The sequence below is a fragment of the Maniola jurtina genome, chromosome 27 (genome assembly GCF_905333055.1).
Source record: "Maniola jurtina chromosome 27, ilManJurt1.1, whole genome shotgun sequence".
NCBI lineage: Eukaryota > Metazoa > Arthropoda > Insecta > Lepidoptera > Nymphalidae > Maniola > Maniola jurtina.
The window spans coordinates 3,809,187-3,826,194 of NC_060055.1; the positions used below are offsets into that span (position 1 = coordinate 3,809,187).

A 17,008-nucleotide genomic window follows, 5' to 3' on the forward strand; every position below is an offset into this window, starting at 1 on the left:
GCGCGAACCTGACTCGCACTTGGCCGGTTTTTAACAAAGGTGTCATTTCTCTCGAACCAATCTAGATACACCTAAGTATATTACGAGTAGATATGAGTAATATTTTCGAGATGTTATTTACATAACGTAGGTGAAAACCGTTCTGCGTCAGCGCAGGACGTTGGCATACTTCTCCAAATGACTCAGACGCGATTAGTTTTGGAGATCAATCATTTCGATATAAGATTAATCAATAATAGTGATTTAGTGATTTTCATTTGAAGCTTTCTATAACTTAAAATTTAAAAACCCCCGACACAAAAACCTCTATAAGAAGACTAGATTTTCTTCGATTATAGCTAAGAACTCTCGATCAAGCCACCTTTCAAACAAAAAAAACCGGCCAAGTGCGAGTCAGAGTCGCGCACTGAGGGTTCCGTACTCGGGTATTTTTTCCAACAATTTGCACGATAAATCAGACACTATTATACTTAAAATTAAATAAAAATCTGTTTTAGGATGTACAGGTAAAGCCCTTTCATACCCCACTTGGAATAGTTAACCACAAATTCGCGGTTTTCAGATTTATTCCTATAGGTACTTGTGCTATACCTACCTATCTACCAAATTTCATGATTCTAGGTCAACGGGAAGTACCCTATAGGTATTTTGACAGACACGACACGACAGACAGATAACAAAGTGATCCTATAAAGGTTCCGTTTTTCCTTTTCAGGTACGGAACCCTAAAAACTAAATTAAAATCGGTCCATTAGTTTAGGAGCTACGATGCCACAGACAGATACACAAATACACACGTCAAACTTATAACACCCGTCTTTCTGGGTCGGGGGTTAAAAATATACGATTTGTCCTAAGGCATTATGAATATGTGAGCCTTTGCAACCGTATGGAATGGCTATTGTAGTCTTTGATGGCCAGCGATAATAATTATCATTATCAATAAATAATGTTACATCACTACCACACCTCATGTCATACTTCCAACTTATAAGTAATATGATATGATTTTGTTATATTATATATTGTTTTTGTTATATTATATATATTGTAGTATGATTGATGTAAATCAATCAAATTACTTTTCAAAAATTGATTAGTGTTACTTTCATAAAGTACAACTCTAAAGTTTATTTACAGTATTATATCGCTGAAGGAACGACATTAAAACGCGAACTAAGAGATTGTTAGCGCCATCTCTATTCGGATGAAGTAGTTACTACGCTCTAGGCTACTGTTCTGTTACGGGTTACCCCGATTGACTTAGGTCGAAGAAGACCCTTCGTCGTCTCTGTTTTTATATTTAAATTCAGATTTAAAAACTGTTAGCCATTGACTGCAATCTCACCTGGTGGTAAGTGATGATGCAGTCTAAGATGGAAGCGGGCTAACCTGCCGAGCGATTCAGAACACTCGATTCGGAAAACTTACGTTACGGTAATTAAGTCGCGGGCATCACAGTGCTAGGTATCATCCATACTAATTATCACACTAATATTATAAAGGCGAAAGTTTGTATGTGTGTGTGTGTGTGTGTGTGTGTGTCTGTGTGTGTGTGTATGTTTGTTACTCCTTCACGCAAAAACTACTTGACGGATTTGGCTGAAATTTGGAATGGAGATAGATAATATCCTGGATTAGCACATAGGCTACTTTTTATCCTGGAAAATCAAAGAGTTCCCACGGGATTTTGAAAAACCTAAATCCACGCGGGCGAAGTCGCGGGCATCGGCTAGTATTATATATATTGTAGTATGATTGATGTAAATCAATCAAATTACTTTTCAAAAATTGATTAGTAATACTTTTATAAAGTACAACTCTAAAGTTTATTTACAGTATTATATCGCTGAAGGAACGACATTAAAACGCGAACTAAGAGATTGTTAGCGCCATCTCTATTCGGATGAAGTAGTTACTACGCTCTAGGCTACTGTTCTGTTACGGGTTACCCCGATTGACTTAGGTCGAAGAAGACCCTTCGTCGTCTCTGTTTTTTTATTTAAATTCAGATTTAAAAACTGTTAGCCATTGACTGCAATCTCACGGTGGTAAGTGATGATGCAGTCTAAGATGGAAGCGGGCTAACCTGCCGAGCGATTCAGAACACTCGATTCGGAAAACTTACGTTACGGTAATTAAGTCGCGGGCATCACAGTGCTAGGTATCATCCATACTAATTATTATAAATGCGAAAGTGTGTCTGTATGTCTGCTACCTTTTCACGGCCCAACAGTGTAACCGATTCTGACGAAATTTGGTACAGGGTTAGCTTATATCCTGGGGACGGACATAGAGTACTTTTTATCCCGGAAAATTAAAGATTTTCTTCTATACTTAAAATAGAACTGTAACTGGACGTTTTCTGTACATTTGATATATTTTGAAAATTATAATCGGAGAAAACATTACTATCGATATAGACCCCAAAACAATCTTTTTGGATTTTTTGTCTGTCAGTCTGGACGCGCATCACGCAAAAACTACTGAACGGGTTTAAATATTTTCTTTTTTTTCTCTCTCTTCTGGCTTTACAAAGATTAGCTAATGTCAAGTTTGTAGTTATTTGTAACAAGTTAGTTAAACTATACATGTATGGACCCCGTCTGTGCTGGCACTCGCCGACATACGCACGGCACCCCTTTAGAGCGCTTTCCAGTCAGTTTTAACAAAAAATAAAACACCCCAAAAAGGCAGAGCACGCCCGCCAGCTAACACCAACACAGACGAAGTCCGGGTTTAAATATTTATATGGGACCACCTGCGAAAAAAAAAAATTATTTCCAAATCGGTCCAGGCGTCTTTGAGTAATCGGTGAACATGCATAAATAAAAATAAAAAAAAAGATTCCGATGAATTGAGAACCTACTCCTTTTTTTGAATTCGGTTAAAAACATAGCCTATGTCACCCGGTACAACGAATCAATTGACACCTCATTCATCAAAACCGGCCCAGTACTTTAGGCGCTACGGTCGAACACACAGAATCTGGATACAAACATACATACATATATACATACATAGTTACATACATACATTTACGGCTAAAATCGGGTAATAAGTAGGTACAATTTTCTAAAGGCGCCTATGAAAGAAAAGAAACAAGCTAAAAGCGTTTCGCCGACAACTGTGTCCCCGAAGATGACACACTTGACCTCGTTCCTTCGCGGAAAGGAAGTGAAAGTGGGGAAACACACGCTGCTACAACCACTGGCAACACAGGTAAATTATATCATTGATATCAAAATAAGTTTTAAAAGTAAAAAAATCGACCAAGTTCGAGTCAGACTCGCGCACTGAGGGTTCCGTACTCGGGTAATTTTTCCGACATTCGGCACGATAAATCAAAATTCAAAATTCAAAATTCAAAATGTTTTTATTCAATTAGACTTTTACAAGTTCTTTCGAATCGTCAAAAGCATCTAACAAAAACTGTTATGCTTAAAAATAAATAAAAATCTGTTTTAGAATGTACAGGTAAAGCCCTTTCATATGATACACAACTTGGTATAGTTATCTTACTTTGAAAATTGAAACACATTTTAATTATTTTTTTGATGCTATCTCAAATTCACGGTTTTAAGTACCCTATAGGTTTTTTTGACAGACACGACGGACGGACGGACTGACAGACGGACAGACGGACAGACGGACAGACAGACAGACAGACAACAAAGTGATCCTATATGATATATCCCCCCCAATAAGTAAGGCCAAACACGACTATCCTATGGTATGCCATTAGGCAGTTCAGTGTGCGACTCGCACTAACCAGTTTTTCAAATTGATCGAATCAGAATCGAACCCTGGACCCTTAGAATAAACAACTGACTGGACCTCTACACCGCTAACTCAGAGGTTAGTCAGCTTGAGGAAGTGTAAGTGATCACACTAATATTATAAAGCCGAAAGTTCGTATGTGTGTGTGTGTGTGTGTATGTTTGTTACTCCTTCACGCAAAAACTACTGGACGGATTTGGCTGAAATTCGGAATAGAGATAGATAATATCCTGGATTAGGACAATGGCTACTTTTTATCCCGGAAAACCAAAGAGTTCCCACGGGATTTCGAAAAACCTAAATCCACGCGGACGAAGTCGCGGGCGTCATCTAGTTCTCGATATGGTAACAAAAGAGGTGGATCGAATCGGCTCATTATGATGCATAACCGGTGAAAGAGGAAAAAGTGAAAATATTTTGACATTTTGTGTAGGTATTAGTCACGCATCTAAAAGTTTTTTTTTATTGTTTGGCTGCTACTTTTAACAGGGCTCTCTCCGTCACTTACTCCATACAATCGTAGTTCCCATTTCATTTGAATATTAATTATTTATTAAGCAACCAAAGTCCATGAAATTTTGCAGACATATTCTAGAAGCTAATATCTGTGCCTGTGGTGTTTTAGATTTTTTTTTAAATATGCAGTTTTAAAATTACAGGGGCTCAAAGATTTGTATGTGAATTTTTCAGACCGCGTAACTTTGAAACCGAATATTTTAACGGAAATCTGGAAAACCACAGGCATTAGATATTAGTTTCTAGAATATGTCTGTAAAATTTCATGGACTTTGGTTGCTTAATATTCAAATGAAATTGGAACTACGTTTGTATGGAGCGAGTGACGGAGAGACCCCTCTTAGTCACGCATCTAAAAGTTTTTTTTATTGTTTGGCTGCCACTTGTTAATTTGTTTGGAGCTAGAAGAAAGTTATCTATTATGGAATAAAATATCATTTTGAATAAATTCATGAATTCGTCATGAGGTCTCTAAAAATGATGCAACTTCGTCCGTGTAGCTGCTGTATAGGTTTTTGAAAAATCCTGTGCGAACCCTTTGATTTTTTGGGATAAAAAGTGGCCTATGCCCGTCCCTGGGATGCAAGCTCTCAAAATACTTGGGCTTCATCCAGATGGATTTAGGTTGTTTAAAAATTACTTGGAAACTTTTAATTTTTTTGGTGAATAATTTATAAAGCTCATCCCTACAAGCTATCTTTGTATCTTTCGTCAAAATCGGTTAAACGGATGGACTGTAAAATATGGATTTTTAAAAACCTAAACCCACACGGTCAAAATCGCGGGCATCATTTAGATAATTGTTAAATAAAAACTAGATAATGGCCGTGACTTCATACGTGTGGATTTAGGTTTTTAAAAATTCCGTGGAAACGTTTCTATTTTTTGGGACAAAAAGTACCCTATCCGTAGCAGCCGGTCCCCAGGATGCAAGGTATCTAGCTTGCATCCTTTATGCGGATATTTTCGCTCTAAAAAATCAAAGAGTTCCCACGGGATTTTTAAAAAAATTAGTTGTCTGTAAAGTCGGTTTATTGACGATAGTTGAAAACGTGACAACAAATGCCGATTGTGCTTCTTTGTCGCTCGTTCCGCGCTCTCGCTTGCACTTCAAGCCTTACATGGAACGCCTCAGAGCGAGGTAACGCCGCATGAGTCATGTTTTTTCGTGCGTGCAGCCGGCTCTATCGAATTATAAGACGTTGTCACGTCAAAACCTAAATCCACGCGTATTCAGAAGTGGCGGACGTCATCTAGCTATTTGTATTTGAAGAAGAAATAGTAAAACAATTATAATTACCTTGTAAATAATCCAAGCTCAATATAACAGGACTGGCAGCCACAAAACTAAGCAGCACTTGTATTAATATAAACAGAAACGTATAATGCAAGCCCACTATGGCACTGCAGTTGTCCACTATATGAACTACGAAGCACTTTTCACTTGACACTTTAGTATCTCTCCGTGCACTGCTCGGCCATGTTGAAATGGGGGGGCCCATTTTTGTGTGTCTGTTTGCGCGTTCGCTATGATCTCCGGAGCATTTTTTTTGTTTCTGTAACAAAAGAGAAGACAGTTTTAATATTACGTAGGTTACGTAACGATCCATACTAATACTAATCTAAATATAGGTACATGTATAAAGGAAAAGCTGACTGACTGACTGATATATCAACTGAAATCGGGCTGAAAGGCATTCAGATAGCTATTATGAAGTAGAAACCCGCTAAGAAAGGTTTTTCGAAAATTCAACCCCTAAGGTGTAAAATAGGGATTTGAAATCTTTTACAACAAAACTTCGCAATCAATTTTGGACTTGCCTTAATAAAAGTTTAAAAATGTATTAAAATTATGCTCCCGAAAGAAAGCATATTATACAATCGAAGATTATGTAAACGATAAAAGAGCGTGGATTTGACCTGCAGTTCGCTCCAGCAATGCGCGGGAATTCAATTACTTACATACACATGGCATAATATTGTATATCAAATCTCTGTAAAGAGTAACCGCCGAGTTTCTTGATGGCTCTTCTCGGGTCGAAAGGCATTCGGAACTAGTGGTAGATGCATTTGACGATTCAAAAGTAAAAGGGGTATGCCCTTCCATGGTTAGCCCGCTTTCATCTTAGACTGCATCATCACTTACCACCAGGTGAGATTGCAGTCAAGGGCTAATTGTATCTGAATAAAATGAAATACAAGTGTAAATTAAAAATTTATAACCCCCCCGACAAGTGAAGGTTACAGTAACTAGAAAAGACCTAATAACTTTCAAACGGCTTAATCGATTTTCTTGGATTATAGCTAAGAACACTCTCGATCAAGCCACCTTTTAAACAAAAAAAAACTAAATTAAAATCGGTTCATTAGTTTAGGAGCTACGATGCCACAGACAGATACATAGACACACACGTCAAACTTATAACACCCCTCTTTTTGGGTCGGGGGTTAAAAATATCAGTTTTTACGCAGTACCTAGTAGGTAATTTTCTCGTACAGTTAAGAAAGGGCTATGGAAAACCGCCCTAAAGTACCGCTAGAGCAATGAGTCGACCGTTAAGATGTTAAGCCGCAGCATTGCGGAAGCCTGTCCTGAAACAGTTATAATTGTAGGTTCCTCTGTCCCATTATAGCTCGCAACCTAACTACTTGTGGTTTTAGCTGTTTAAAGGTGCCCACGCACTCGAACTGAAATTCTCTCCAGCCGCGACGCGCGTACCGCGTAGCGCGTCACTGCCGCGCGTCGCGGCTGGAGAGAATATCGTGCGGGGCGCTGCCGCGACGCGCAGTTCAGTTGCAGTTCAGTTCAAGTGCGTGGGCACCTTAAGAGCCCACTTCATGCAGGCGGGTGGAACCTAAAATAGTGCTGTTTCCTCAGATGACGGAAACAACGTTATTTGTGCGTCACCCTTTCCCTCCAACTGCACCTCACCCCGAGAGAGGCAAATGAATTTTGCTTTGAAAATCGAAGTTTTGAAATTATGCATATTTTTAGGGGAAAAAAAATAACACAAACTAAAGACATTTGATATTATTATGAAATAAAACGTGACATGAAGTTGTTAATTTTCAATTTTCTAGTTTTTTATATAGTTGCCTCAAAATTTTCCCTGAAATAGAGATTTTTCAAGGGCCATAATTTTTAAAATAAATACAATTTTTGTATATTAACAGGGCTCTATCCGTCACTTGCTTCATACAATCGTAGTTCCAATTTCATTTGAATATTAAGCAACCAAAGTCCATGAAATTTTGCAGATATATTCTAGAAACTAATATCCTGTGCCTGTGGTGGTTTAGATTTTTCTAAAAATATGTAGTTTTAAAATTACAGGGGCTCAAAGATTTGTATGTAAATTAAGACCGCGTAACTTTGAAACCGAATATTTTTACGGAAAACTGGAAAACCACAGACATAGATATTAGTTCCCCGAACGTTTCTACAATATTCCATTGAGTATGATTGGTTAGCATTCCAATGAGAGACGAACTACGTTTGTATGGAGCGAGTGACGAAGAGACCCCTCTTAAATATCATAATAGAGATGACATAGTCTAATGACTCTAGCCTAATCTAGTCTAGTTTTGTTCTTCATAGTGCCCTCGACATCGTCCGCATGGATTTAGGTTTTTAGGGTTCCGTACCTCAAAAGGAAAACGAAACCCTCGACGACGAAACGAAACGACGGAGAGAGCCCTGTTAAGGAAGACGAGTCAGGCAAAGTCGGGATCGTTTCCATGGCAACGGAATGCAATCTTCTCGGCGGTACGAGGTAGTGGTATCCGAGGTAGCGCCAGTACAACTTTCACACGTCCCGCCGCGCTCTAACGGTAGTCTGACACACATTCGCTGACCAAATTACAAATTATCGCCGATTACGTATTCTATCATTACTAAATGACGGACTAACTTACATACTTCAATGGGTACTTTTTAGGGTACTGTACCTCAAAAGGAAAAAAGGAACCCTTAAAGGATCACTTTGTTGTCTGTCTGTCCGACAGTCTTTCGCGTTTATAATATTAATAGGATGCCTTGGCCCGTGCATTATAAATGACTAGATGATGCCCGCGACTTCGTCCGCGTAGATTTAGGTTTTTCGAAATCCCGTGGGAACTCTTTGATTTTCCGGGATAAAAAGTAGCCTATGTGCTAATCCTGGATATTATCTATTTCCATTCCAAATTTCAGCCAAATCCGTCCAGTAGTTTTTGCGTGAAGGAGTAACAAACATACACACACACACATACAAACTTTCGCCTTTATAATATTAGTGTGATGATAGTGTGATTAGTGTGATTTAATATTTCTGTGATGACATTTTACACGCTCGAAGCCGTTACGCCCGGTAATCGGGTTACTTAGATTTTAACTGTATTTTTTATCTTTACCTAGATATAGATCTAGATTGTAGCCTACAGTAATAGGTAGTTGAAAAAATTGTACCCACCTAGATGTTAACAGGGCTCTCTCCGTCACTTACTCCATACAATCGTAGTTCCAATTTCATTTGAATATTAAGCAACCAAAGTCCATGAACTTTTGCAAACATATTCTAGAAACTAATATCTGTGCCTGTGGTGTTTTAGAATTTTCTAAAAATATGTAGTTTTGAAATTACAGGGGCTCAAAGATTTGTATGTGAATTTTTAAGACCGCGTAACTTTGAAACCGAATATTTTAACAGAAATTTAAACAAAAAAAAAAAAAACTGGAAAACCACAGGCATAGATATTAGTTTCTAGTATATGTCTGTAAAATTTCATGGACTTTGGTTGCTTAATATTCAAATGAAATTGGAACTACGTTTGTAAGGAGCGAGTGAAGAAGAGACCCCTCTTAATTATCATAATAGAGATGACATAGTCTAATGACTCTAGCCTAATCTAGTCTAGTTTTGTTCTTCATAGTGCCCTCGACATCGTCCGCATGGATTTAGGTTTTTAGGGTTCCGTACCTCAAAAGTAAAAACGAAACCCTCATAGGATCACTTTGTTGTGTCTGTCCAAGATACCAAGTGGGGTATCATATGAAAGGACTTTGCCTGTACATTCTAAGATAGGTTTTTATTTATTTTTATGCATGATAGTTTTTGATTTATCGTGCAAAATGTCGAAAACATACCCGAGTACGGAACTCTTGGTGCGCGAGTATGAGTCGCACTTGGCCGGTTTTTTAAAAATTCTGTGGGAGCTCTGATTTTGCAGAAAAAAAAACTATAACCCGACTTCGAAAAAATAGCAAAAAAAGGCCAAGTGCGAGTCAGACTCACGCACCGCGGGTTCCGTACAGAAAAGGTAAAACAGGAATCACTTATGTTAACGAACCTTAATATTAACTTTGTACAGGTTTATTGTTAATTAAAAAAAAAAACTATGATGGTTTGAGCGCTGATTTTTTTTCCTGTAAAATATACATAAACTTCTGTAGATTTTTCGATTTGTAAAAGAGTTTTCAAAATCGCTTCAGTACTTCCAGAGATTACTTTCTACCAACAAACTTACAAACTAATAATACTAGTAATAGATAGATAGATGTACTTATTATAGGTACCTAGGTACTAGAGTTAAACAATTTCTCTCGGAAGGCGCCCAGAACTGGTCGGTATAGATTCCTCGTGCCATATACGTCCATTACACTAACGGTACTTCGTTAATGTGGCTTAATTAATTTAATTCAATCTCTCTCATATTGTTATGATGCTCTAGTACTTTTTATTGGAAATCGCTTTCACTTGTACTAAAAATAAACACGAAAATACCACGATGGCTTAGTGGTTAATGAGGATCCATACCGAGGTTCACATGTTCGAATCTTATCTGAGTTTTTAATATTTAGTATGTTATCAATTTATTTATTTAATGTTTTGTATCCTACGCAGCTATACAGCTGTGATAGCCTAGTGGTTAGAACATCCGCCTCCTAATCGGAGGTCGGGGGTTCGATCCCGGGCACGCACCACTAACTTTTCAGTTGTACGTTTTAAGCAATTAAATATCACTTGCTTTAACAGTGAAGGAAAACATCGTGAGGAAACCTGCATGCCTGAGAGTTCTCCATGTTCTCAAAGGTGTGTGAAGTCTGCCAATCCGCATTGGGCCAGCGTGGCAGACTATGGCCTAAACCCTTCTCATTCTGAGAGGAGACCCGTACTCAGTAGTGGGGCGGAAATGAGTTGATCATACATACCCTATCAAATAACCTACAAGATAAGCCATGATACATATCCTCATATGCTCATATTTGGACATTGGTTGATTCTACATTGCTGCTTCACTGAGTGATATAAAAATAATCTTTTATAGAAAACCTTCAATGGATTACTAATTAATGTCAAATGAGCTTAATGGTTTGAACTGATGATCAATCATGAGTTAGCGAATCACTCCGATGTGCTCAGTAGTGTACTGGCCATAAGTTTATCACAATAATCCTATAACCCTACCTAGATTAAGTTCCTAGACAGCCTATCTAGAAAAGTTCAGTTAGGTATTTTCTAAACTAAACCGGCTTGCATTCTAGTTTACTTGCAACTTACCTGCCTACTTTATTCAAGCTGTATTCATACTTGGCCGAGTCCTTGAATATACATAAAATGTAAGTATATAGTATAGTGTATAGGTTATTGCCCGTTTTTAGGGTTCCGTACTTCAAAAGGAAAAACGGAACCCTTATAGGATCACTTTGTTGTCTGTCTGTCTGGCCGTCTGTCGTGTCTGTCAAGAAAACTTATAGGGTACTTCCCGTTGACCTTAGAATCACGAAACTTGGCAGGTAGGTAGGTCTTATAGCACAAGTACAGGAATAAATCTGAAAACCACGAATTTGTGGTTACATCATTAAAAAAAATTAAAATGTTTTCAATTTTCAAAGTAAGATAACTATATCAAGTGTGGTATCATATGTAAGGACTTTACCTGTACATTCTAAAACAGATTTTTATTTATTTTGATGCAGATCAGTTTTTGATTTATCGCGCAAAATGTAAAAAAAAACACCTGAATACGGAACCCTCGGTGGCGATCCTGGCAGGGTCGACATATAGTGTGCCCGCGAGGGGGGAAGGGGGTCCAAGTGATACACACGTCCTTCCTTAAGTGAAGTCTGTTTATTACCACTCTATTATACTCTTTGCTACCACACCTCACGAGTCTGACTCGCACTTGGCCGGTTTTTTTTGGTATCTACCTATTCGAAACCAAAATACAAATTGTACGCCATTTTGTTTCCTAAACACAACTTCCGCACTTATTGCATCCGATTTTATACCTTGTGACGTGATAAGAATCTCTTATCAGCACAAAATAGTCCCAGAGACGACCTAAAAGTGTTACAAAGTACACAATAAGAGGATCTCGCCGTTCTTCAATAGAATCCGCTTGCAGGACCGATGGTAATGGTCCAATATCCTAGTGCCGTCAGGCATTACTTATTTAATGAGAAACAAAATGTGTCCAAAGACTAGAGTAGTGCTACCGTGTTTTTAAACGCACATCTATTTCCTAGCTTGTGCCGTCCACCACGTGCGAATTGGCAGAATTATTGACCTACAATCTACATTAAACTCGGAGCACCCAGAGTACCAAGTCCTTCCATTTGATCGGATCCAAAGGCGGGCTGTTCGACTTGTGGACGATCTCAAACTAACTGGCTCGTTGGAAAGCCTGGAGCATCGCAGAGATGTAAGCTCTCTTTGCTTGTTGCATCGCCTTTATAATGGGGAGTGCTCTGAAGAGCTGTTTGACTTCATTCCACCTTCCTTTTCTACAACCGCACCACCGTAAGCAATTTCACCCTAACCACTTGAGTGCCTGGTGCACTTCGACCGGCCGTTGCGTCAGACCCTTTGTTGGAACCTAAACTGTGGAATCAACTCCCATCGGCGGTGTTCCCACTAGATTACAACATGAGGTCATTCAAGGCGCAGACCAACAAATTCCCGAAAGGCCGGCAATAGCATCGACGGTTCCTCTGGTGCTGCAAATGTACATGGGCGGTGATAATCACTTAACATCACGTGACCCGCCTACTCGTTTGCTGGCTATTTTTTTATTTAAAAAACTTAATTTAATTAAATATCTCCATTATTTTGATGTATTCGGTCAATGGCAAATCTCACGGCCATCTCTCGGCTTACAAAGATTTTTCTGCTCATTGTATGTAAATAATATGTTTTATATGCGCACTACAGTTATTTTTTCCTGAGGTTATTAAATTGTGAGAATTTTTGTTATTGCGTTTTGAAAACAATTTTTATACGCCTAATTAGTAATTATCTTAAGGTCCAAGAGACGGGTCTGCCCTCGAAATTCGAAAAAATTTGGTTTTTCGCAATTTGTAAATTAATACGAATAATAAGACTGATGCACAGATACACACGTCAAACTATAACACCCCTCTTTTTGGGTCGGGGGTTAAAAATGGGCTATCAGCGTCAAATGTACTAAGATTTAACCACCATTTGACGCCTGCCAGTGACATTGATGCCTCAACGTTTTGTTAGAAGTTCCCCAACTGTTGTGAACTGTGCTTTCTGAAATACTGGCATGTGACGTCACAATGATTTGACGTGCTTTTTTTAACCCCCGACCCAAAAAGAGGGGCGTTATAAGTTTGACGTGTGTATCTGTGTATCTGTCTGTGGCATCGTAGCTCCTAAACTAATGAACCGATTTTAATTTAGTTTTTTTTGTTTGAAAGGTGGCTTGATCGAGATTGTTCTTAGCTATAATCCTAGAAAATCGGTTCAGCCGTTTGAAAGTTATCAGCTCTTTTCTAGTTACCCTTCACTTGTCGGGGGTGTTATAAATTTTTAATTTACACTTGTAGTTTAATGGATACATAAAATGGTTATTACACTTAAAACTAACAAAGAACGTAGATTTTAGGTATTTTGGAAGACCTTCTATTTAATCATCACTGAGTTTTTTTTTTTGACATAGCCAAATACGCACTTGACCATGGACTAGGCTAAAGTCTAAAAACCCTTCTCATTCTGCTTCCCGTTCTCAGTAGTGGGCCGTCGATACTCGATGGGTTGATGATGATGATGTATCTCCTTCCTAATTTTTTTTTCTTTTTCTTTAAAAAGAATATCAGCCATGTTAAATGACTAATATTCCCCTTTCCTCTCCAACTAAGCGTCAGGCTTGTGCTAGGAGTAGGTACGACAATAGTGCAACGGGCGGGGTTGGAACCGTCGACCTTTCGGTTTTCAGTCCACTCCTTTACCGGTTGAGCTATTGAGGCTCAACGTACCTACTAAAAATTATGATTATAGAAAAGACCAAAAAGAATTTTTCGATACGTTTCGTCGGGAAATGCACCTACAGAGATTATTATGCAAATGATGGTTTTGTAACGCGCCCGCATTATGGTTGTAAGGTTGTGAAACCTCACAAAATGGAAATCAATAGATACTGATAACACTTGCTTAATTTAACATTATAAGTATGTTATCTGTAGGGTTTTCTCTTTTTTGTAATGTCGTATATTAAAAAATATTAACGACCAAGTAATATACCCGGCGTGTGCTGCTACGCTAAAAAAACCGGCCAAGTGCGAGTCAGACTCGCGCACCGAGGGTTCCGTACTCGGGTATTTTTTTAACATTATGCACGATACAAAAAACTATTATGCATAAAAATAAAATACAGGTAAAGTCCTTTCATATGATATCCCACTTGGTATAGTTATCTTACTTTGAAAATTGAAACACTTTTTTTTGTGAAAAAAAATTAAAATGTGTTTTAAACGCTTGCTAGAAAATAGAAACCTTCGACTTTGGCCCATTTTTAACCCCCGACCCAAAAAGAGGGGTGTTATAAGTTTGACGTGTGTATCTGTGTATCTGTCTGTGGCACCGTAGCTCCTAAACTAATGAACCGATTTTAATTTAGTTTTTTTTGTTTGAAAGGTGGCTTGATCGAGAGTGTTCTTAATAATCCAAGAAAATCGGTTCAGCCGTTTGAAAGTTATCAGCTCTTTTCTAGTTACTGTAAACCTTCACTTGTCGGGGGTGTATAAATTTTTAATTTACACTTACAAGTGTACTTACAGTGTTTGATCAAAGCCGACCGCGTCGTATCTAGATATTAGAAAGGACCATAGATAAAGGAAAGGACAATTCATAATAAAAGATAATTATTATCTATGCCTACTTGCTAGAAAGCATGTAATTTGCCTATTACATTAATAGTTAGTTCGTGATTTGACTTTAAATATTAGTAGCTTTGTACTTATTAACATATTTATTCCTCCAAGTTATTAACTTTCAAAGCTCATGTCTTTACGAGTACCATTACTACTAGTACTAATATTATAAATACAAAAATTTGTTCGTTGTTTTGTCCTTCAATCACGCAACAGTGAGGCAATAGATTGATGTGATATTTTTACCTAACTTAAGCTACTTAAGCTATTTAAGTTTTTGTGTAACATATTTTAGCCAATAAAGAAATTCTCATTCTTGTTTCGGAAAATCAAACAGGTCCTACGGAATTTTGAAAACCTGAGTAAATCCACGCGGATGAAGTTGTGAACAACGTTGTGATTAAAATAAGCGCCGTTTCTTTGAAAGGCATGTCATTTGTGTGGAATAAAATAACATTCATTATGAGACATACTCAAGTAATAAGTACCTAAGTGGAATCTATACTAATAAATAAAATTGGAGTGTCTGTCTGTAATTTCGAAATAACTACCGCATATTAAGGTCATATGGTTATTTGAACGATACTATAACTGAATCACACGTTTTTAAAATTTTTGTCTGTCTGTCTGTCTGTCTGCTTGAAAAGGCTAAACTTCGAAACGGCTGAACCGATTTTGACGGGAATTTCACAGACAAGTAGAGAATTGACCAGGGCGTAACATAGGCTACTTTTTAACCGACTTTAAAATGGGAGTTGTGTTTTTCTACCTATGTACACCGAAATCTCCGAGATTTCGGAACCGATTTGCGTCATTTCTTTTTTAATCGATAGAGGAACTTTGCGACATTGTTTCATAAAAAATTTGGAGTCCAACTCCTCAATCCTGATGCTGCAGAGGATCTGACCAATCCACGCGGGCGAAGCTGCGGGCATCAGCTAGTCTTCTAAATAAATACAGCACTATTTTTAATATAGCCTAGTGGCTTTTTCTCATCGTGAGAAGGGACCTGTGCTCAGTAGTGGCCCGGCAATGAGTTGATCTTGATGAAGTAGGTCATGTACATTTCCTAGAGAAGGATACTTATGATACTTTAGTCAGCTCACTTAGCACCAAATAAAGAGTTAACCGATTTAATTAAAAATGGGACGATAAACTTAATGAGCAAAAGATTAGGCCAACAACAAAAAAGAAGGACACTATGTCAAAGACATTCAGGCTTTCATCGCTACATCTAAATAACGGCAGTGCCCATACTTTCTGTTTCCCAGCTAAGCTTCGATGTTAACGACCTCAAAAACCTGCTTATCTCAGCTTATCTTAAAAGTAAGCCAATTGAAATGTCAGTAAAAATTCTTACGATACAAAGATAATTTAATATTTAATAATACCATACCTGGCTGTATAAATGTCAACCTTTGCCGAATTTTATGCGTTGTTAAACGATGTTATTTCAGAGCGTAAAACTCTACTTTGTTTTAAAATTTAGGAATAAAATTTTCAAATTTCTTGTAAATTGCGGTTGAAATTAAAAATATTAATTAAATTGCGTTTCGTTTTAGCTTTTGAAATAAACGTCTTTTTTCACAATAATAAAAGTCCTTTGTCTCAAAAATTTATTAAAAAAAAATAAAGAATTCAATTTAGGTTCTTAACCAGTCGACTTTACGACTCGCGAAAAATAAATTTGAATATAGAATGAATAATAAAAGAATGTATGTCATGTCAGTGCGACAGAATCGACCGCGGTCGGTCCGGGTCGGATTCCATACGGGACCGTGTTTCGTTCATTTCACTGACCTACATTTACACAACGGAACGCGACCGACACAAACTCACGACCGGCCGTACTTTTTTTTACAACTTTTTCATTGCAAATTGGATTAAAAGGCGTTCGGAAATTCCATAGCGTTTTTTTTTTAAAGACTGCAAAGGATAAAATGATATCATTTTAGAAATAAAGATAATACGATTTTCCCGATCATTTTCTAAATACCTAAGTAGAATTTTTGCGAGAGTTTTGAAATATTTTTTTTATTTTGCAATCAAGCTATTTAGTAAAAAATACATATATCTATATAATCAAACAAAGACAGAACCACGGTATTAAATTATGTTTATCTGTACAAGCAAGAAAGTTATAGCTTAAGATATTTATGATTGCTTTTTAAACGACTTCCAAAAAGGAGGTTCTAAATTCGGTGCGTTGTTCTTAAACTAGTTTTAAAGTAATTTGATAATTTAGTTTAATCTCTGTTAAGAGATAAGCATTTCCTATGTACTTAGCTTAATTTATTATTACTTTGTAACTACAATTTTGGTACACGAAATTTTTATTTAGTTTTAAAAATTCAAACAAACAAAGAACTCTACATTTTTGCATTATAAAAATAAATTAACTCGAGTCTCATTTAGGTAGTTAATTGCGCTACTATACATATTATACCAACCTTATAAAGCTCGTTAAGTAACTAAGTAGCTAGGGTTTAGAGCCTGTGGCTTTCCTTTAATAAACATTCTGGTTTTATTTCTGTAGAGCGGCCAGTAGGAAGAGCAACA

At 37.4% G+C, this 17,008-nt stretch overlaps 1 protein-coding gene across 1 annotated transcript in view; it reads right to left on the minus strand.

The window, feature by feature from the left end:
• Positions 1 to 17,008, minus strand: part of LOC123879029 (serine proteinase stubble) — a 43,013-nt gene that overhangs the window by 25,337 nt on the left and 668 nt on the right. Inside the window, exon 2 of the mRNA XM_045926525.1 lies at positions 5,597 to 5,852. Coding sequence (XP_045782481.1) covers positions 5,597 to 5,798 — 202 coding nt within the window. The 5' untranslated portion in view covers positions 5,799 to 5,852. The remainder of the gene's footprint in view (positions 1 to 5,596; positions 5,853 to 17,008) is intronic.